A 14,610-nucleotide genomic window follows, 5' to 3' on the forward strand; every position below is an offset into this window, starting at 1 on the left:
AAGTGATAATGGTTTGGGAAGAGATTTTGTTTAAAAAAAAAAAAAAGCAAAAAAAGAAGGGGAAAATAGAAAGCTACCTAAGATAGAACATGGTATTGGCTATGGCCTGACTCATGGGCTTTCAGTGCTTGTTTCCATTTGTTGAATATTCTCATTCTTTCTCTCTCTCAGAAAACCATTATATGTTGAAGTGTTTCAGCTACTATTTTGTCTGTTTTTCTATTCTCTTTGTCAACTCTTCCCCCCGCCCCCAATGAAAGCCATGTCAAATTAATCACTGTCAAATTAATCATTTATTTTTAATGGAAGGTATGCCACGACTGTAAAGCAATAAAATCTGAGGTGGACACTATGGAAACTGTTTTTGCTAAAGAATAGCAAGTTGAACAGTAATCAAAAATAACAGATTTTAGTTAAAAATGAATACTTCTTTCTCTTTCTGTACTTTTAAAAAACTCGCTGTTATCTAACCTGAGTTTATATACATAAATGACCAAAAAAAAAAAAAAAAAAAACCAACCATGACTCTAAACTTGCACTGATGAGGCAAGTAGGTAAACATGAATTCTGAATTGTTACTGAAAGTACTCATGTTGTTTCCTGTGGAGTATGGGAGGAATAGGGCTCCTGAGCTTGCACTGGGATCCAGGGTCTCTTTTTTTATTTTATACCTATTCTTAGACTCAGAGCCAGTGATAATTTTGTTCTTCTATTGTCCTTAATAAGCTTAAAAAAAACAGGTCACCAAAACTGAAATAACTCTCAATTTCATATTTCATTCTCTATTGGTTTGTGTTTTTAAAATATATACGTATACTGTTTTTAGAATAAAATTTTATCCAGAATCAAAAAATTAAAGAAAATGAGAGAGAGAGAAACCCTAGAATTTAAATGGCAAGATAAAGCTATACATATGGATTACTTTCATACTGACAATATTAAGGTTTTCACCAAATAAAATTCCAACTAACTTGAAACTCACTTACAAAGGATTGAGGGTTTTTTTTTTTTCTTTTATGAAAACAGAATTAAAATCCCTTCATGTTCTAGATACACATTCAGATCCCATGAACCACACTCTTTTTATTTGGTGGTAGAATTGCTTTCTTTTTATCCCCCAAACTTCCCACTTTTTCACAGAAACAGTGTGAAGTGCATAGCCACACTGCCTACTGCAATGTAGAACACCAAGGCAAACCTACCCTATGTCTACCAGCTCTACTCTAGGAAACACTTTCCTGGCTCTAGTTTTTCCAGGAAGCTTGTCAATGTGAGATTCGCCCCTACTGTAGTGGGTGGTTTGTCTTAGTTCTTTGTAGTTGGTCTGGTTCTCCTCACTGCTCCAGCCTGAGATACAGAAGGACTAAAGAACTGCGCATTTAGGATGCACATTGCCATTGATCACAGACCTTAAGAAAGCATTCAAGAGAGGTTTGCTCTACATGTGGATACTATAAGCTAATAGAAAAAGAGATTAGGCATCGTAGTATGTTAATAAATTGAAAATGTGGAGTAGAGGAATTTATGCATTTGAGTTAAACCTGCTCCCTCAGTATCCAACTGTTGTGGTTCTGTTTTTGTGTTAAGTGACAACATATTTATGTCAGAAACTGTGGTTTTCTTGCAGATGTTCCTACGACAAAGGGTAACAGGAATATATTTACTCTGGTTTTAAAAAGACACTGTAAAGAATATTCTTTTTTATAATTTTTATTGGCATTTCCCATGATTATAAAAAAAATCCCATGCTAATTCCCTCCCTCCCCCCAATATTTTCCCCTTTGAAATTCCATTCTCCATCATATTACCTCCCCATCTCAATCATTGTACTTACATATATACAACATGAACCTATTCAGTACCCTCCTCCCTTCCTTTCTCTTCGCTTTATGTCTCTTTTTTTAACTTACTGGCCTCTGCTACTATGTATTTTCATTCTCATGCAGAAGCCCAGTCATCTGTAGCTAGTATGCACATATGAGAGAGAACATGTGGCACTTGGCTTTCTGGGCCTGGGTTACCTCACTTAGTACAATACTTTCCAGGTCCATCCATTTTTCTGCAAATTTCATAACTTCATTTTTCTTTACCGCTGAGTAGAACTCCATTGTATAAATGTGCCACATCTTCATTATCCACTCATCAGTTGAGGGACATCTAGGCTGGTTCCATTTCCCAGCTATTATAAATTGAGCAGCAATAAACATGGTTGAGCATGTACTTCTAAGGAAATGAGATGAGTCCTTCGGATATATGCCTAGGAGTTCTATAGCTGGGTCATATGGTAGATCAATGTTTAGCTGTTTTAGGAACCTCCACACTGATATCCACAATGCCTGGACCAGATTGCATTCCCACCAGCAGTGTAGAAGGGTTCCTCTTTTTCCACATCCCCACCAACATTTATGATCATTTGTTTTCATGATGGTGGCCAATCTGACAGGAGTGAAATGGAATCTCAATGTAGTTTTAAACTGCATTTCCCTGATGACTAGTGATGTAGAACATTTTTTTAGATGCTTATATGCCATTCGTATTTCTTCCTTTGAGAATGCTCTAGTTAGCTCCATGGCCCATTTTTTGATTGGCTTGTTTGATTCCTTATTACTTAACTTTTTGAGTTCTTTGTATATCCTAGATATTAATCCTCTATCAGACATATAGCTGGCAAAGATTTTGTCCCATTCTGTAGGTTGCCTCTTTGCTTTTTTCACTGTGTCCTTTGCAGTGCAAAATCTTTGTAGTTTCAGGAGGTCCCAGTGATTAATCTGTGGTTTTATTGCCTGAGCAACTGGGGTTGTATTCAGAAAGTCTTTGCCAAGACCAATATGTTGAAGGGTTTCCCCTACTTTTTCCTCTATCAGTTTCAGAGTTTCAGGTCTGATGTTAAGGTCTTTAATCCATTTGGACTTAATTCTTGTGCATGGCAAGAGAGAAGAATCTATTTTCATCCTTCTGCAGATATATACCCAGTTTTCCCAACACCATTTGCTGAAGAGGCTGTCTTTTCTCCAGTGAGTATTTTGGGCATTTTTATTGAATACCAGACGGCTATAGCTACTTGGGCTTACATCTGGGTCCTCTATTCTGTTCCACTGATCTACATGTCTGTTTTTGTGCCTGTACCATGCTGTTTTTGTTACCATGGCTCTGTAGCATAGGTTAAAATCAGGTATGGTGATAACACCAGCCTTACTTTTGTTGCTCAGTATTGTTATTTTAGATATTCGAGGTTTTTTATGATTCCAAATGAATTTTTGGATTGTTTTTTCTATTTCCATGAAAAATGCCTTAGGAATTTTGATGGGCATTGCATTAAATGTGTAGATTGTTTTTGATAAGATTGATAATATTGATGCTTCCAATCCAGGAACAAGGGATGTTTCTCCACTTTCCAGCATCTTCTGCAATTTCTCACTTGAGTGTTTTAAAGTTCTCATTGTAGAGATTCTTTACTTCCTTGGTTAGGTTTATTCCAAGGTACTTTATTTTTTTTTTTTATTCTTTATTTTTTGATGGAACTGTGAATGGGAGCAATTTCTCATTTCATCCTCTGTGTGTTTGTTGTTAGCATATATGAAGGCTACTGAATTCTGTGTATTTATTTTGTATCCTGCAACATGGCTGTAGGCTGTAGGTTGTTATCAGCTCTATTAGTTTGGTAGTAGAGTCTTTAGGGTCCTTTATTTATATAATCATGTCATCTGTAAATAATGATAACTTGATCTCTTCCTTTCCAATATGTATCCCTTTTATGTGTGTCTCTTGCCTTATCCCTATGGCTAAGACTTCCAAAAGACTATTAAATGAAAGTGGGGACAGTGGACACCCTTGTCTTGTTCCTGATTTTAGTGGAAAAGATTCCAGTTTTTCCCCATTTAGTAATATGTTGGCTGTTGGCTTGTCATAAATAGCTTTTGTTATATTGAGATATGTTGCTTCTATTCCCAGTCTCTGTAGGACTTTTATCATGAAGGGATGTTGGATTTTGTCAAATGCTTTCTCTGCGTCCAATGCTCATACAATTTTTGTCCTTCAATCCGTTTATATTATGTCTTACATTTATAGATTTTTGTATATTGAACCATCCCTGCAACTCTTGGATAAAGCCTACTTGGTCAGGGTGAATGATGTTTTTGATATACTGTTGTATTCTGTTGGCCAATATTTTGTTGAGAATTTTTGCATCTATGTTCATGAGGGAGATTGGTCTGTAATTTTCTTTTTTTGTTCTTTGCCTGGTTTTGGTATCAGGGTGATGCTGGCCTCATAGAAGGAGTTTGGTAGAATTCCTTCTTTTTCTATTTCGTGGAAAAGCTTAAGAAGCAATGGTGTTAGCTCTTCCTTAAAGGTCTGGTAAAAATCAGCAGTGAATCCATCTGGGTCTGGGCTTTTTTTAGTTGGGAGATTATGGATAACTGTTCAGATCTCCATGTTAATTATAGGTCTATTTAAGTGATTAATCACATTTTGATTTCATTTAGGTAGGTCATATAAATCAAGAAAATCATCCATTTCTTTCAGATTTTCATACTTTATGGAGTATATGCCTTTATACTATGTCCCTATGATTTTTTGAATATCTCTGGAATCTGTTGTGATGTTACCTTTTTCATCTCTGACTTTATTAATTTGTGTCTCTTCTCTCTTTCTTTTGGTCAGATTTGCTAAGGGTTTATCAATCCTGTTTATCCTTTGAAAGAACCAACTCTTTGCTCTTTGCTTCATTAATTCTTTGGATTTTTTTTTTTGTTTCTACTTCATTAATTTCTTCCCTAATCTTTATTATTTCTTCTGGTCTACTGATTTGTGGTTTGCCTTGCTCTTTTTTTTCCAAGGCTTAGGGTGAAACATTAGTTCGTTTACTTGTGACCTATATAATTTCTTTTTTAAAATTTTTGTTTGGTTCATTTTTATTTATTTGAGTGTGACAGAGAGAAAGAAACATACACACACACACACACACAGAGAGAGAGGGGGGGGGAGAGAATGGGTGTGCAAGGGCTTCCAGCCACTGTTAACGAACTCCAGACACGTGCACCCCTTTGTGCATCTGGCTAATGTGGGTCCTGGGGAATCGAGCCTCGAACCAGGGTCCTTAGGCTTCACAGGCAAGTGTTTAACTGCTAAGCCATCTCTCCAGCCCTCTAGTTTCTTAATATAGGCAGTTAAAGCTATAAATTTACCTCTTAGAACTGCCTTCATTGTGTCCCAGAGATTTTGATATGTGTGTTCTCATTATTGTTTGACTCTATAAATTTTTTGATTTCCATCTTGATTTCATCATTGACCCATTCATCATTTAGTAGTGTATTGTTTAGTTTCCATGATTTTGTGTATGCTCTATAGCCTTTCTTGCTACTGATTTGTAGTTTAATTCCATTGTGTTCAGATAGAATGCAAGGAATTATTTCAATTTTCTTGAATTTGTTAAGATGTGCTTTGTGTCTTAATATATGGTCTCTTTCAGAGAATGTTCCATGTGCTGCTGAAAAGAATGTATATTCTGTAGCATTTGGATGAAATGTCCTGTATATATCTGTTAGGTCCATTCCTTCTATGACCTCATTTAGTCCAGATGCCTCTCTGTTTATTTTTTCCCGGGATGACCTGTCAATTGATGAGAGTGGGGTGTTAAAGTCACCCACCACCACTGTGTTTGGTGTTATCTGTGACCTTAATTCTAACAGTGTTTGTTTGAAGAATTTGGGAGCCCCCATGTTAGGTGCATATATGTTTAGGATTGTAATGTCCTCCAGTTGGAGTTTGCCCTTAATCAATATAAAGTGACCTTCCTTATCTTTCTTGACTAACGTTGGACTGAAGTCTACCTCGTCAGATATTAGGATAGCAACCCCTGCTTCTTTTCTAGGCCCATTGGCTTGAAACATCATCTTCCAACCTTTCACCCTAAGATGTCTATCCTTTGTAGAAAGGTGAGTTTCTTGGAGACAACAAATTGTAGGATCCTGCTTTTTAACCCAGTCTGCAAACCTATGTCTTTTCGTTGGGGCATTGAGGCCATTGATATTAAGAGATATTATTGAAAGGTGTGTATTTATGTTTTCCATTTTTTTTGTTGTTGTTGTGGTTCTGGTTCTACCTGTGCTCTCTTGTGTTAATTAGTATTTGAGTATTGCTTGTTTTTTCTATATTCCTTATATGTGTGCTTTTCCTTCAGCATGGAGGAGTCTATCAAATATTTTCTGTAGAGCTAGTTTTGTCTTCAAATACTCCTTTAACCTGCTTTTGTCATGGAATGTCCTTATTTCTCCATCTATTTGAATGGATAGCTTTGCAGGATAAAGTAACCTTGGTTGACAGTTGTTATCTTTCAGAACTTGGAATATATCACTCCAAGCCCTTCTGGCTTATACAGTTTGTGTTGAATAATCTGCTATGAATCCTGATGGGCTTGCTTTTGTAGGTAACTTGATTTTTCTCTCTAACTGCTTTCAATATTTTTTCTTTGGTTTGTGTGTTTGGAAGTTTGATTATAATATGGCGAGGAGAGGTTCTTTCCAGGTTTTGTCTGGCTGGGGTTCTAAAGGCTTCCTGTATCTGCATTGGCACCTCTTTCCCACTTTGGGGGACGTTTTTTTTTCTATGATTTTGTTGAAGACGCCTACTATGCCTTTGGAGTGGAATTCTTCTCCTTCTACTATGCCCTAAATTCTTATATTTGATCTTTTCATAGTGTTCCAAATATCTTGAAATTCCCACTCATACTTTTCTATAAGTTTGTCTTTCTCTTTGTTGGACTGTATTAGATCTGCCACCTGGCCTTCTAGCTTAGATATTGTGTCCTCTCCTTCATCCATTCTACTGGTGAGATATTCTACAGAATTTTTTATTTCATTAACTGTGTTCTTCATTGCTAGTAATTCTGACTGGTTTTTCTTTATTATTTCTATTTCCTTATTTATGTCTTGTATTGTCTTCTTTATTTCATGAAATTGATGTCCTGCATCTTCTTTCATTCCTTTGATTTCCTCTTTGACTCCTTTCATTTGTTCTCTGACTTCTTTGAACATATGTACAATCATTCTTTTGAAATCTTTCTCAGGCATGTCCTCGAACTCGTTCTCACTGGGGGTCATTTCTGATGCATTAATACTTTTAGGTGGATTATACCTTCTTTCTTTTTAGTGTTTCTTGTGTTTTAATGTATATATTTTTGCATCTTGGATTAAGTTAATGCTTGGATTTGCTAGCTATCTGGGTATTCTTAGCTGTATCAATTGATTTGATATTATATATTTTCAGGGTAGGAGCTTAAGGTTTTAGGTGTGGCTCTTAAGACTCTCAGAGTATTGCCGGAGCCTGCCAGCTGAAAGGGTTCACGCCTGATGGGGAGTGAGGATTAAGGAAAGACAGAAGAAAGAGTGAAAGAATGGACTCCAGTCCAGGGCTGAAGCCAGGACTGAAGACCTGGTTTATTTCACAGCATTCCTTTTTATATCTTTTTACAAACAGATTTTCCATAGACAAAGATTTTATGAGCTTTACAAGTTCCTATCAAAAAACCTTCCTGTTACAGAGTTTTTGCATTTCAATTATTTCTAAGTACAAAGGACCAGCCAAATGGCTGAGGATACCTAATCTTGCTTACAGGTAGGCTGGTATAGTTTTGCTAATGCCTTGCTGCCAGATGGCTTCCTGACACTGCAGATACACAATCTTACTTGTAGGAAGGCTGCTATAGTTTTGCTAATGTCTTGCTGCCAGAAGCCCAGAGCTATGGATACAAGTCCAGCCAAAATGGCTCCCAACATTTCCCCCTTTTTTATTTAATACTTTTATGAACTGGGGCCCCACCGGGCCTCGGTGCAGAAAGACTGTGTCTGTCCTAGGTCGTCCTCTACGATATTTAGGCCTTACCCGTCATTGGTACCTGAATTCCATCATTCATGCCCTGTCTTAGGTTGGCCTAACTCGAGAGAATCTTACCCGTCTTTGACTACCAGCCTCTGCAGGGGCTTTAAGATAATGTCTCAGGAAACTGAGGTCGGGTCTGTAGCTGTAGCCTATGTATTTCTGCACGGATATCCATAATGGATCTCAATAGGCATTTAACGAGTATGGGCAGCAGACACAGAATAAGCAAAAGACAAACACCTGTAGCAGCAAAGCTTCCTACCCAAGAAGTGAGAGAATTCCATCCAGGCAAGGCAGACTTAAAAGCAGATATTAAGTCATCAGCAGCTTTAGCTGCATCAAAAGTAAGATGATTATTTTGCAAAGACAAAATCTCTGAATGTAACTGAATCAGATCCAAGGAAATATTATCATTATGCCAAATACCTCTTAGATGCATTTTTATCTTTGCCCAATGCTGTTGACTGTCATTATATTTTTTAGAAGTAACACAGATCCATTGAAAATCTACATGACACTCGAAACGAGTTCTAACTTTCAAACCTAATATCTCCTCACCCAAATATGTAACCTCATCATACAGAGCATCTATTTTTTCTTCCAGTTTTCTATCTATATCTACTTGAGTTCCCAGAGAAATAGAAACATTTTTGGATAAATCATTAACAAAATGTGCAGTTTGAACTTCTTGTGACAAAGCAACAGCTGCAGTAGTAGCAGTAGCTAACAATGTAATAAAAGCTAGGATGCCTGCAATTACTAATCCTATCATTCTTTTTGGTCTACTTAAAGTATTCTTTACTTCCTGTAACACCTGTATTCCCTTGTCAGAATACCAAGGCCTAGTTACATTAACAGGAATCATGACAAATGCTGGTTGCTTAAAAATCATAACTCTATTAGAGGACAATTTTGAAACACAATTAGACAAAGTACAATTGTTACATGTAACATTGAACATTTCCTCAGCCCATGTAATATTTATGTCTCCCATTAACATAGCATAGGGTGGAGTAACACAAGCCATGACCCTTCTCTTTGGGAGGGAAGAACTGTCACTCCTGGGGGAGGTGACGCTCACTCCTCCCATGGCTGCAGCAACTTTCCATAAGTAAATCTGTTGGAAGCCCTCATCAGACCACCAAAGTCCAGCAGAGAGTCCACCAGTCCAGTCATTGTTTCATTTACCACTCCCTTCTGCTCCAGGATTTCCTGACCAGTCCTTAATATGCCTTTTAGTTCCAGAGATGTTACACATGATGTAAGCAGTCCCAACACACCTTTTTCAATGCAAAGACCTATTATACCAAGGTGATTGTCCCTCACAGGGGGCAAAAGCATCTGGTGACTCAGCTCCCTCTGACTTGATTCCCTGAGGGGAGCCAAATAGAGACTTGTGAAAGAGAACCTTGACTTGCCTTCTTTCCTTTATCTGCTGAATGCTTTACAATCACATTCCTTGGTTTAATTTTTAAACATCCAGTTACTTCTGTTTTAGTTAGGCATATAGGAATACCAGTGCCATGACCAGTATAATTGACTCCAAATTTCCGATGAGCCTGCATATTCCTACTGGATGGTGTGCCTAGTAAACGAGTATTGTTTACCAAGACTATAATTTCTCTATCTTCCCAAGTTGCTGGATGTAAGATGGGTGGGTCAGGAACATAAGCCCAATACAGCTCACTGTGGATCATCGGGAGTTGAATCCACATCATCAGGAGCAGAGGCATCACTCTTCTGATGTTCAGTCCCTGTGAACCGGACAGCCTCTCTGGCAGCCACCTGGCATTATCAGCATCCTGTGGGAAAACACAAACATACCCTCTTTCCCATATTAATACTGGGTCAGGTCGATGCCATTGTCCACCAATGGGGTCCTTCCATCTAACCTGAGCATAAGTGTCCAATGTCCTAGGATGCCATAATCTGTCTGCAGTAGAATGACCAGATGCATCCACATCTAAAAGTTTAAAATAAAGAGTACATGATTTAAAGCATTCTGTGGTGACCAAGGATATAACTCTCCCTTTTTTATTTTTTGTAATTGATTTTTTAAAGATCCATGAGCACGTTCAACAATTCCTTGTCCCTGAGGGTTATAAAGTATACCTGTTTTATGAAAAATAGATAATTGAGTACAAAAGCGCTGAAAAGATTGACTACTGTAACCTGTACCATTATCTGTCTTTATAATTAATGGCATACCTGCTATAGCAAAACATTTGATGCAATGCGCTATGACATGTTTAGTAGCTTCCCCAGTCTGTGCTGTAGCCATCAGAAATCCTGAGTAAGTATCAATGGATACATGAACATATTTTAATTTTCCAAATTCAGGAATATGAGTTACATTCATCTGCCACAGATTATTTGATTTTAATCCTCTAGGGTTTATTCCATACTGAGGAACTGAGTGATATTCAGGACAGGTATTGCATTGTCGCACAATTTGCCTAGCAGCTTCTCTAGCAATTTGAAACTGCTTTCTTAAACTTTGACTATTTTGATGATGTAAATTATGAGATCTTTGAGCTAATTCCAATTGAGATATACCTATGATCTGTGTGGCTTTATCTGCCAAATCATTTCCCAATGCTAAAGGACCTGGAAGGCCTGAATGAGCTCATATGTGACCCACAAAAAAAGGATGAGAACGAGCATGTATGCATCTCTGTATTTGACTAAACAAATCTTGCACTTGAGAATTAGCAGTTTTAATACAAGATACAGTTTCAAGTACCTGTAAAGCTCTAGCAATATATTGACTATCAGTATACAAATTAAATGGAGTTGCAGCTAAAACATTAAATACTGTAGCTACAGCTCTAAGTTCCACTATTTGAGCTGACGCCTGAGGAGTAAAAAATGAATAAGACTGTTCTTGAATAACATATGCTGCTTTGCCATTAGAGGATCCATCTGTAAACACAACTAAAGCATCTTCAATAGGCTCTGCCCTGACTGTGCAAGGGAAAATGAAGGGATGAGAATTTGCAAATTGCAACAACTTGTCTTTAGGGAAATGATTATCTATAACATCAGGGTAATTTGCAAAAGCAATAGCCCAAGAGTCCACATTTTGAAATAGCCAATCTACTTGTTGCTTTGTAAAAGGAATCCCTATAATAGCTGGTTCCTTACCAAAATATTTTCTGGAGTTTACTCGAGCCATTTGAATTAAACAAGCTACTGCTTCATAATAAGGAGTCAACACTCTAGCAGGAGAAACAGGTAAATGTAGCCACAATAGAGGTCCTTCTTGCCATAAAACTGCAGTTGGAGTATGTTCAGTGGCCAGAACATATGCAGCCCATCCCCGAGAATAATCTATATATTGAATTTGTTGTTTTTCAATAGCTTGTTCTACTAAGGCTAATGCCTTACGTCCCTCATCTGTTAACTGACGTACAGACTTTGGATTTGGATCTCCTTTTAAAATGTCAAAGAGAGGCTTTAATTCTCCAGTACTAATTTTTAAATGAGGTCTAAACCAATTAATATCTCCCAAAAGCTTTTGAAAATCATTTAAGGTTCGTAACCCATCCTTCCTGAGTTGAATTTTTTGAGGGAATATGGTTTTTGGATATAATCTGTGTCCTAAATATGAATATGGTGGCTCAGTTTGAACCTTATTAGGAGCTATAATTAATCCTTGCTCTTTTAAGGCTCCCTGTAAATGCAAGTAAGCTGTTAATAATAATCCCTCTTGTTTGAATGCCAAAAGAATATCACCCATATAATGAATAATATATACCTGAGGGTAGGCCTGCCTAGTCTTTTTTACAGCTTGAGCCACAAACTTTTGACACAAGGTGGGGCTGTTAGCCATACCCTGGGGCAATACTTTCCAGTGATATCTTTTCATAGGCTCCTTAAAAGTGATAGACAGCACACTAAAGGCAAATCTTTTACAATCTTTAGGAGCAAGAGGAATAGTATAAAAACAATCTTTTAGATCCAATATAATTTTATAAGTATCTTTAGGAATAGCTGAAGGCATGGGCAATCCCGGTTGTAAAGTTCCCATCAATTCCATTGTTTCATTTACCTTTCTAAGATCCTATAATAACCTCCATTATCCAGACTTCTTTTTTATTACAAAAATTGGAGAATTCCAAGGTGAATTTGAAGGGGTAATATGACCGCTTTCAAGCTGCTCCTGTACTAACTGCTCTGCAGCCTGAATTTTCTCAGCAGTAAGAGGCCACTGATCCACCCACACAGGGTCCCCACTCTTCCAAGTTATGGGATCTGCATGAGGTACAGGTTGTCCAGTGACCCCCTCTAAAAATACCCCAAGCCTGCCCTTGGAGGCCTAGGCACTGGTGATACAGGTTCTAGCCACCCTTGTCCATTCTTGCCCAAACCTTGAGTTGGCAAGAGCCCCTGATTTAACATTTGATTAGAAACAGTATCATTAGGAGTATAAAGATAAATTCCCATACAACTCATGACATCCCTTCCCCACAGGTTTACAGGTAAACCTGGGACAATATATGGCTGAAAAGTTCCTCTATGTCCTTCTTCATCTCTCCATTGTAACAAATCACTGCTCTGTTCTGGGCTTTGAGTCTGCCCTATTCCCTGCAACTGAGTCACAGAGAATTGTTTAGGCCAATTAGGAGGCCACTGACCAGCTGTAAGCACTGAAACATCAGCTCCTGTATCTAATAAACCCTGGAACTTTCTTCCATTAATATACAAAGTTAATTCTGGTCTCTGTGATCCAATGGCCTGGATCCAGTAAGCATCTGAAGAACCAAAACTTGCATCACCTCTTTTGTCCCTTTTACTAGCATTCTTAGTTTGCAATTGGGGGAGCAATATTAATTGTGCTAATCGCTGTCCCTCATTGATTACTGATATTCCTCTAGGTGAATGCGTCATAACTTTAATTTCCCCTTCGTAATCAGAATCAATCACTCCAGGTGCTACTAAAATTCCTTTCATGGTGGGGCTACTTCTCCCTAACAGTAGCCCAACAGATCCTTTAGGCAATGGCCCATAAACACCTGTTGGTAAGGCCTGCATTCCCATCTCTGGTGCTAATACTCTACAGGTGGTGGAACTGAGGTCCAGTCCTGCACTGCCTGGGGTTGCTCTGCAGAGGTCCTGAACGGATTGTTTTGCTGGGGGATAAAGTTCTGTAGCGCTCCATAACATTGTTGCGGGGCCTGGAGCGGGCCCCTCCCCCCGTTTCCCTGCAGGAGAAGATTCCCCATATGATCATATTTAGATTTACATTCATTGGCCCAGTGTTTGCCTCTTTTACATTTTGGACATAACTCTGGTTCCTTTCTGGGTGAATCATTCTTTTGCTTCTGAGGACATTGTTTCACCTGATGTCCCATTTTACCACATCCAAAACAACTCCCTGGAGGAGCATTAAATTTTCTCTTATTACCTTTTTGTTGCTGAAAAAGAACCTCCTTTACTGACTTCCCTTGAAGGGCGGCAGCCAAGGCTAGCCCTTGTGTATAGGATGGACCTATGTCAGAACATAGACTAATATAATCAGTTATGTTCCCCTTTCTCCTATATGGCCTCAAGGCCGCTTGACAAGCAGAGTTAGCATTCTCATAGGCTAATAATTTTACAAGTGCAAGTCCTGCTTCAGAATCTCCAACCAGTCTGTTAGCAGCCTGTAATAATCTATCCACAAAGTTTTGATATAATTCATCAGGCCCTTGCCTAATTTTTGACAAATCTTCAGTCCCCTTCCCATTGGATGGAAGTTTACGCCAAGCCTTTTTAGCTTGTGCATTAACCTGAGCATAAACACCTACATCAAACTTCAATTGATTCTCAAGTTCCCGAAATGGTCCCTCTCCTGCCAGCATGTCAAAAGTAATAGGTACCCCCTGAGCCTTATTCACCTCAGCAATAGTCTGACAGTTCTCCGTATATTCTGTTTTCCACAATAAATAGTCTCCCCCTGACAAACATGCCTTTGCTACTTGTTTCCAGTCCCCTGGAGGGAGTGCCTCAAATACCATAGAGTCTATGATAGCAAGTGTGAAAGGAGCTGTAGGGCCATATTGCACACAAGCTGCTTTTAATTCCTTCAACCGCTCAAAAGATATAGGGCTATGAGATCTTACTTTATCCCCTTGACTATCTTTTTGTTCAAAAACAGGATATACATCAAATCCCTGCATATCTTCTCCTCTTTGTGCTGCTCCTGCAAGAGTGGATTGCAGGGGTGAGACAGAAGGCCGAATCAAAGATACAGGATGAAATTCACCCTCAGGTGTTGACACTACCGCAATAGTGGGAGGTTTTGTTACAGCAGAAGGATTGGGAGTGACTGTGTTTCCTGGAATGCGCTTTCCCTGAAGTTGCTGTACTTGTAAAGACAGCGATTTAACCATACTTTGCAAACGTTGCATCTCCTCTAAATATTTTTCTTTCTGCTCATCCTCAGATTTGGTAAAAGTTAAAAAAGATAGGAAGTCTTCCTCTTGGTGACCTTCTGTCACCTCCTCCTCTACTTTTGCTTCCTTATCTGAATCTGAATGATCAAGGCAACATTCTTCTCTTCTAAATAATAACTTAGATTTGGACTCTGGTTCCTCAGGTGAAATGGAAGGCTTAATTTCATTTTCTAAATTCACTCTGGGAAGCAGTCCTTTGTCTTTAATTGTACCTGATCTAACTTTATCTCTTTCATGTCTAGGATCTAAACTATCTCTAACTAAAGCCCACAAGTTAAAAGTTTCCACTGGTACC

The 14,610-nt window shown here is 38.3% G+C and overlaps 1 protein-coding gene across 1 annotated transcript; it reads right to left on the reverse strand.

Annotated features, from left to right (window-relative positions):
* Positions 1-12,926: 12,926 nt before the first annotated feature.
* LOC123457292 (endogenous retrovirus group K member 10 Gag polyprotein-like) lies at positions 12,927-14,270 on the reverse strand. Its single transcript, XM_045141252.1, has one exon. The coding sequence runs from the start codon at positions 14,268-14,270 to the stop codon at positions 12,927-12,929; it is 1,344 nt and encodes a 447-aa protein (XP_044997187.1).
* Positions 14,271-14,610: the final 340 nt, after the last annotated feature.

The sequence above is a fragment of the Jaculus jaculus genome, unplaced genomic scaffold, assembly GCF_020740685.1.
Source record: "Jaculus jaculus isolate mJacJac1 unplaced genomic scaffold, mJacJac1.mat.Y.cur mat_scaffold_35_1_3033546_arrow_ctg1, whole genome shotgun sequence".
In the NCBI taxonomy this organism is placed as follows: Eukaryota; Metazoa; Chordata; class Mammalia; order Rodentia; family Dipodidae; genus Jaculus; species Jaculus jaculus.